Source organism: Sinocyclocheilus anshuiensis, unplaced genomic scaffold (genome assembly GCF_001515605.1).
Source record: "Sinocyclocheilus anshuiensis isolate Anshui unplaced genomic scaffold, SAMN03320099.WGS_v1.1 scaffold75, whole genome shotgun sequence".
Classification (NCBI taxonomy): domain Eukaryota; kingdom Metazoa; phylum Chordata; class Actinopteri; order Cypriniformes; family Cyprinidae; genus Sinocyclocheilus; species Sinocyclocheilus anshuiensis.
Window position 1 is genome coordinate 666,048 of NW_015549634.1, and position 7,608 is coordinate 673,655.

At 39.9% G+C, this 7,608-nt stretch overlaps 1 protein-coding gene across 1 annotated transcript in view; it reads left to right on the forward strand.

Annotated features, from left to right (window-relative positions):
• Positions 1–7,608, forward strand: part of polr3a (polymerase (RNA) III (DNA directed) polypeptide A) — a 36,898-nt gene that overhangs the window by 28,092 nt on the left and 1,198 nt on the right. Inside the window, exons 24-30 of the mRNA XM_016448658.1 lie at positions 344–514; positions 1,681–1,774; positions 3,583–3,675; positions 3,933–4,097; positions 5,916–6,080; positions 7,083–7,214; positions 7,327–7,459. Of these exons, the coding sequence (XP_016304144.1) occupies positions 344–514; positions 1,681–1,774; positions 3,583–3,675; positions 3,933–4,097; positions 5,916–6,080; positions 7,083–7,214; positions 7,327–7,459 (953 nt within the window). The remainder of the gene's footprint in view (positions 1–343; positions 515–1,680; positions 1,775–3,582; positions 3,676–3,932; positions 4,098–5,915; positions 6,081–7,082; positions 7,215–7,326; positions 7,460–7,608) is intronic.

Consider the following 7,608-nt stretch of genomic DNA (forward strand, 5'->3'; position numbering starts at 1 on the left):
TCTTGTCTGTCTCACCGCACTCTTCTGGTCAGTCAGCTCGACTCACTCTCCTCACTGGAGAAATGAAATCTGATCTGTGATGCGACTGTCGTTCGGCACGCTGCATTGAGCAGCCGCATTCAGTTTGTAATTGTAGTGTCTGTTCTTTTACTGAACTAAATTATTTTTATTACTATTAAAAATTAAATCGACGGTGCCGCGGTGGGCAAGTGACGTAACCGGTGTTGCGGCTTAACACCGGTATCACCGTCAGCACCGTCTATCGCGGCAAGCCTAGTATAGAGATGATTTAACCACTGTTGAGAGACAGAAATGGTTTTAACATGATTTGTATGATGCTCAGGGCACAGATGGAGCCGGGCTCTGCCGTCGGGGCGCTGTGTGCTCAGAGCATCGGGGAGCCGGGGACTCAGATGACCCTCAAGACGTTTCACTTCGCTGGAGTCGCTTCCATGAACATCACTCTGGGAGTCCCGAGAATCAAAGAGATCATCAATGCATCCAAAAACATCAGGTGACTTCAGAAACCCTGACACACCTTGAAAACCTGGATTTATTTTTTTTTATAGTGAATATACTTTTTTTTAATAGTGAATAAACTTGATTATTTATGATAATGTAAAAATAATAGACTCTAAATTGTATTTTAATTTTAGTTTGAGTAATCGTTTGTGCTTTTGTCCTTTCGAATCATTTTTAAATGTTTGAAATAAAAATTTATTTCAGTTTTTGTTTTAATACTTGAACTTAAAACTTACTTTATTTCAGTAAATTGTCAAGGCAGCATTTAAATTATTATTTATACAGAAAAAAACTTATAGTTTATATGTAGATTATATTTATATTTAAATTAGAAATTTGATATAGATTATATTTATATAGAAATTTTAAATTATATAGGGCCTATAAACTGAATTGAATTGTTTTCAGGACTGGAAATTAAAAGTAATGATTTTTAGATTGTATTTTTGAGTTTAATTTTTTATAATAAATAAATATTATTCATTATTATTTTAAATTTGTATTATTTTTTTAATTTAAATTTATAATTATATTTATTAATGAATTATAATTAATATTATTTAATTAATATTTTTTATGTTCTTTACTCCATGTCCATATCTTAAAAATATGTAAATATTATTTTTTATTTTATATTCAGCTAAACTACTTTTTATTGCTTAACTATTCTTTATTTCTTCACTATTTTTATATACCATTGAGTACCATATAAATACTATGGTACATAAATATGATAATGTGCTGTGGTATTACCATCTGATATACCATTGTATTAGTAAACTCTGAAGTATTTTTCATAATAAACCATAACCATAAGCCAACCTAAAATCCTTTAAACAGACCTGAAACTGACCTGAAAACAACCTTCACAAAATAGCAATACAGAATTTCTAGACTCTGGAAAAGACCCTGTGGAAATTATAGACGTGCAGGTGACTGTAAGTGCAGCAGCTGACACAAGTGCCATCGATTCATGAGAGTTTGATCTCGACCCCTGAAAGAGGAAAACTTATTTGTCAATCAGAGGCAGAAGCCTCCTGTCATCCTCACGGTTGCGTGGAGGAGTGTTGGCGTGATTGCTGCTGTTGACGTTTCACTGATGATTAATGGCTGCAGTAACTCCAGTTCTTATTGCTAATGAGTCTCTCTGTGTCTCAGTACACCCATCATAAGTGCCAACCTGGATACCGATGATGACCCAGACTTCGCTCGGCTGGTGAAAGGACGCATTGAGAAAACTCTACTGGGAGAGGTGCGCTGAGTTTGACTTGTGCAGATTATTAATACTGCATTAGTATTGCTATTGGTCATGCTTCCTGTTAGGAGTGAAATTAGAATGCACACGATTGAATTAGACGTGCATTGAATTAGCAACACCCTGCCATCACCCAGAACTCCATGCCAACTGAAGAGAAGTGCATTTAATATGCTCAAAGCACCTTAGCAACCCCAAAGCAACGCCCTGGCAACCACCTTGAACACCATGACAAACACATAGCCATGCATTAAAAACTCATAACACCTTGGCAACACCTTAGCAACCATCCAAAACATGCCAGCTGCAGAGCAATGAATTAAAATTACACTCAGAACACCTTAGCAACGCCATAGCAACACCCTGACAACCACCAAAGACATGCCAACTGCTGAGCAAGCCAATGAAAACACACACAACACCTTAGCAATGCTCTAGCAACCACCCAGAACGTCATGTCAAACATATACTGTAGCAATCCATTAAAAACACTCAGAACACCTTAGCAACACCCCAGCAACCTCCCAAAACATGCCAACTGCAAAGCAATGCATTAAAAACACTCAGAACACCTTAGAAACGCCCTGGCAGCCACCCAGAACATAATGCCAACTGCAGAGCAATGCATTAATGCACTCAGAACACCTTAGTAACCTCATAGCAATGCCCTAGCAACGTCATAGCAATGCCCTAGCAACCACCCAGAACGTCATGTCAAGAGTATGCTATAGCAATCCATTCAAATTATTCAGAACACTCTAGCAACACCTTGGCAACCACACAGAACACCATGCCATCTGCAGAGCAATGCATTAAATGAACTCAAAACACAACCACCCAGAACATTGTCAAATATTTACTGTAGCAATCCATTAAAAACACTCAGAACACCTTAGAAACGCCTTGGCAGCCACCCAGAACACAATGCCAAATGCAGAGCAATGCATTAATGCACTCAGAACACCTTAGCAACCTCATAGCAATGCCCTAGCAACCACCCAGAACATCATGTCAAGTGTATGCTATAGCAATCCATTAAGATTATTCAGAACACTTTAGCAACACCTTGGCAACCACACAGAACACCATGCCAACTGCAGAGCAATGCATTAAATGAACTCAAAACACTATAACAACCCCATAGCAACGCCCTGGCAACCACCCAAAACATGCCAGCTGCAGAGCAAAGCATTAAATTACACTCAGAACACCTTAGCAACACCCTGGCAACCACCCAGAACATCATACTGTATCAATGCATTGAAAATAGTTTGAATACCTCAGAATGTCCTAGGATTGTGGGGGTGAAAATTTTAGCATGAACACCACTTTTACTTCAGAAAATGCATTTGTCTTTGAAATGCAGAACAGTGTGGGAAAATGATGGCCTCACTGGCCTGTAGCATGAGATATTTTTCGGTTTATATTCAGTATGCGCATGATTGAAATGGGTGTCAGATTGTTTGACCTTTGATCTGAGTGAGTCTGAAGTGCAGGGTTCTGCATCGAAATGCCTTTCATTCATGTTTAATGTCACAGAAACGGCTCCAAAAATTTGAGAGGAATATAAAGTCATTATAAGGCTTTCAGGAAAAGTAGGATCCCTTTTACCTAAATTATAAAGCAACTTTGAGCATGTCCTTTGTGGAGAAACTAATACCAGTTTTGAAAACTTTAACATTACAGTAGACGGAAAGGCAATGCATACATATTTTTGAGATGGAGCCAGTATGTTGGTGGTTTGTGTATTATGTTGTCGTCTTGTTTTCATATTAATCAGTGAATTGATTGATAATTTCTGTCAGATTTCCGAGTACATCGAGGAGGTTTTCCTGCCTGATGATTGTTTCATCCTGGTGAAGCTGTCGCTAGAGAGGATTCGTCTTCTGAGGTTGGAGGTAACGGCAGATTGATCATAATTATCTGTTAATGACAGACCGGAGCTCAAAATGATTCCTCTAGCATCAGTGTTTTTATCGGTCTCTGGATTTTCACTCATTTATTTTGATAGTTCTGCCGTTGTCATTGCTGTATTTTCTCTCTCTCAGCAGCTGTTCCTGCTGAGTGAATTTAATTGACTGATTTTCTTGTCACACAGTGATGATCCTCCTCTGCAGAGGTTTATAGAGTCGTATTGATGTTTTGTTCTGCTCAGGTGAACGCAGAGACGGTGCGATACTCCATCTGTACGTCAAAGCTGCGGGTGAAGCCGGGCGATATCGCGGTTCACGGAGAGGCTGTGGTCTGCGTGTCTCCCAAAGAAAACAGCAAGAGCTCCATGTACTACGTCCTGCAGTCACTCAAACAGGAGCTTCCTAAGGTCAGTCCTGACGCCACAGTGTTAGACACTGACCCTATTGCCATCATAATTGTATTTAAAAACCATGTACTATTGGAAAAAAAAAAAAAAAAGGTCACACTTTATTTTAAGGTTCAATGCTCGCTATTAACAAACCATTAAACTACAGCTTTTGCCTCTATAATCTCCTAATTTGCTGCTTATTAATAGTTAGTCAGGTAGTTGTTAAATTTAGGTATTGGGTTGGATTAGGGATGCAGAATATGATCATGCAGAATATGTGCACTAATAAACAGCCAATATGTTACTAATAGGCATGCTAATAAGCAACTAGTTAATAATGAGAATTGGTCCTTATACGTGCATATATCTGTAGCACTTAAAAAGGTTTAATTTCTTAAAAATAGGTAATGCATTAGATTTCATGAACCAGCAGTGAACGATTTATTTTTTTTACAGCAGGCTTACTAGGGTTAGTGTTCATTTAGAAACACACCGTTAATTCATTTATGTGCAAATATATTATTTATTAAATTTGAAATGTTAAAAATGTATGTGTAGACTGAAACTACTGTATTAAACACTTTTTGATTTGAAGTAAAGGTGAAATAAAATATAAATATTAGATGGGAAAAAAACTAAACTTAAAGAGCTTAAACAAAAATTTGAAATGTTGCTTTGGCAAATAACTCAAAAGAAGTTTGTTGAAGACTACTAAAACTGTAATAAATTTAAAGCTAAAAATAGAAAAAATTAAAAATAACAAACGCACATAAAATTACTAGCATTAAAATGCAATCTGAAAATAAGCTGATTTAAATTAATAAATAATGTAATGGTATATAAATAGTACTAAAATAAACTTAAACCTAATATGTAAGTTGCTAAACCTAGGTTTAAATGTTTGTTGAAGTACTGAAATGACTAAAACTGAAATTCAAAGCTAAATAATTTTTTTAATTACAATTATTCTTATTAAAATATATTCTTATTTCTTATTAAAATATAAGAAATAAAAAGTCATATGGAAATTAACAAACCTAGATTACGTAGTCTAAATATGCACTGTTTGTTCCTAACTAATGTAGTTAACTAATGTTAACAAATTGAACCATATTGTAAAGAACTACCCATCTTTCTTTAACCAAAATGTGTGTATTTGCTAATTGAACAAGTTGAACAAGAAGTTGCGTGTGTCTGTGTGTGCACGCGTGTGTTTGTGTGCGTGTGTCTGTCTGTGTGTTTGTGCTTGCGTGTGTGTGTGCATGTGTCTGTCTGTGTGTGTGTGCGTGTGTGTCTGCGCGTGTCTGTGTGTGTGTGCGTGTGTCTGCACGTGTGTGTCTGTGTGCGTGTGTGCGTGCGTGCGTGCGTGCGTGCGTGCGTGCGTGCGTGCGTGCGTGCGTGCGTGCGTGCGTGCGTGCGTGCGTGCGTGCGTGCGTGCGTGCGTGCGTGCGTGCGTGCGTGCGTGCGTGCGTGCGTGCGTGCGTGCGTGCGTGCGTGCGTGCGTGCGTGCGTGCGTGCGTGCGTGCGTGCGTGCGTGCGTGCGTGCGTGCGTGCGTGCGTGCGTGCGTGCGTGCGTGCGTGCGTGCGTGCGTGCGTGCGTGCGTGCGTGCGTGCGTGCGTGCGTGCGTGCGTGCGTGCGTGCGTGCGTGCGTGCGTGCGTGCGTGCGTGCGTGCGTGCGTGCGTGCGTGCGTGCGTGCGTGCGTGCGTGCGTGCGTGCGTGCGTGCGTGCGTGCGTGCGTGCGTGCGTGCGTGCGTGCGTGCGTGCGTGCGTGCGTGCGTGCGTGCGTGCGTGCGTGCGTGCGTGCGTGCGTGCGTGCGTGTGTGTGTGTGTGCAGGTGGTGGTCCAGGGCATCCCTGAAGTGGCGCGTGCTGTCATTCACATCGACGAACAGAGCGGCAAACGGAAGTTCAAACTGCTGGTGGAGGGAGATAATCTCAGGGCTGTCATGGCAACTCACGGCGTCAACGGCAACAGAACAACATCCAACAACACATACGAGGTACAGACCGCCCACAGCCCAGTCTGACTGTCAGAGATACACACACACACACACACACAGATCGAGCTGATCACGCTCCTCAGTGTCTCCTTCAGAGTGACATTTAAACAGTCTTTAACATGGGCAGCACTGCAGAAGTGAATCCTTTAAATCACATCATATCTGCTGAATGAAATACTAATACTAATTTTAAGCTGCTGATTCTAAAAATGGCCAGTTTTGGTTGAGCAGGTCACACTTTCTCACAAAATATGATACATTTCATAGCATTTTTGCTTTTTACAACCATTTGTTGGGTGAAGAAGTCTTTATTTATCCCTTAATTGTCAGACAAACACCACAAACACATGATTCCTGTCTGAATCTGAGCCACATTATAACGATCTGTTCAACTCTCAGCCCATTTTCACATGCATGACATTAGTTTAAGGGTTGTGAAGTGGCAGAAATTTCTGGAAACATGACAGAATTTTTTGGAAGTTTTGCAGGATAATTATTTTATGCCTAATGTTGATTTCAAGGCTAGAAAATGCAAACATGAGCCATATGTTTTCTGCTTCATCTGTGGTTGTTATACTGCTTCCATACAGTGACGAAATATTATAGATTTTGTGAAAAAGCTCATGTTATTGTATAATGAGTATTTGAACAGATTTTTCCACTCTGCAAATTGAAAGTTAAATGTTTTAAATCCTCCTTTAGTCATTAAAAAAAATTTGACTGCTTTTGTTGTTAATAAGTGCATTGAAGCCAATACATATGCAATTTGAAAAATCTCCATTCTTATTTTGTAAAAACTGTACATGATGGAAAATTATTATTGATATTTTTGAATATCTCTGCATCATCAAATAAGGTAATATGAGGAGTAATATTTCTTGCAAATCAGCAAAATTGTTGTTTTTTTCAAGTTGCACAGCTGTCATGTTCAGCTTGTCTATTGTTTGTGAAGATGTTAATTCATATCTGTAGTGTTTTTGATGATCTGATCGTGCTCTTCAGGTCGAGAGGACGTTAGGCATCGAAGCGGCGAGGTCCACCATCATTAACGAGATCCAGTACACCATGGTAAACCACGGTATGAGCATCGACCGCAGACACGTCATGCTGCTGGCGGACCTCATGTCTTATAAGGTGAGTTGAGTTCAGCTGCTGAAGGAGATTGTGAAGCGATAAATGCATTATAATGATGCTGAGTGATGGATTCATGACTGTGAGTGAGATGAGAGCGTCTCTTGGGTCGTAGGGTGAGATTCTGGGCATCACCCGCTTCGGTCTGGCCAAGATGAAGGAGAGCGTTCTCATGCTGGCGTCCTTTGAGAAGACGGCGGATCATCTGTTCGATGCGGCTTATTTCGGGCAGAAAGACTCGGTCTGTGGTGAGTGACGAGCAGAAACACACATAATGACACGACGGAAAAGATCCATTCATGAGCAAAGAAATGACATGCGGAGGCAATCAAATGAAGCCTCTCAGTAGCACTCCTGAAAAATATTCATTTAAATATCAATAATTATTCTAATTTAT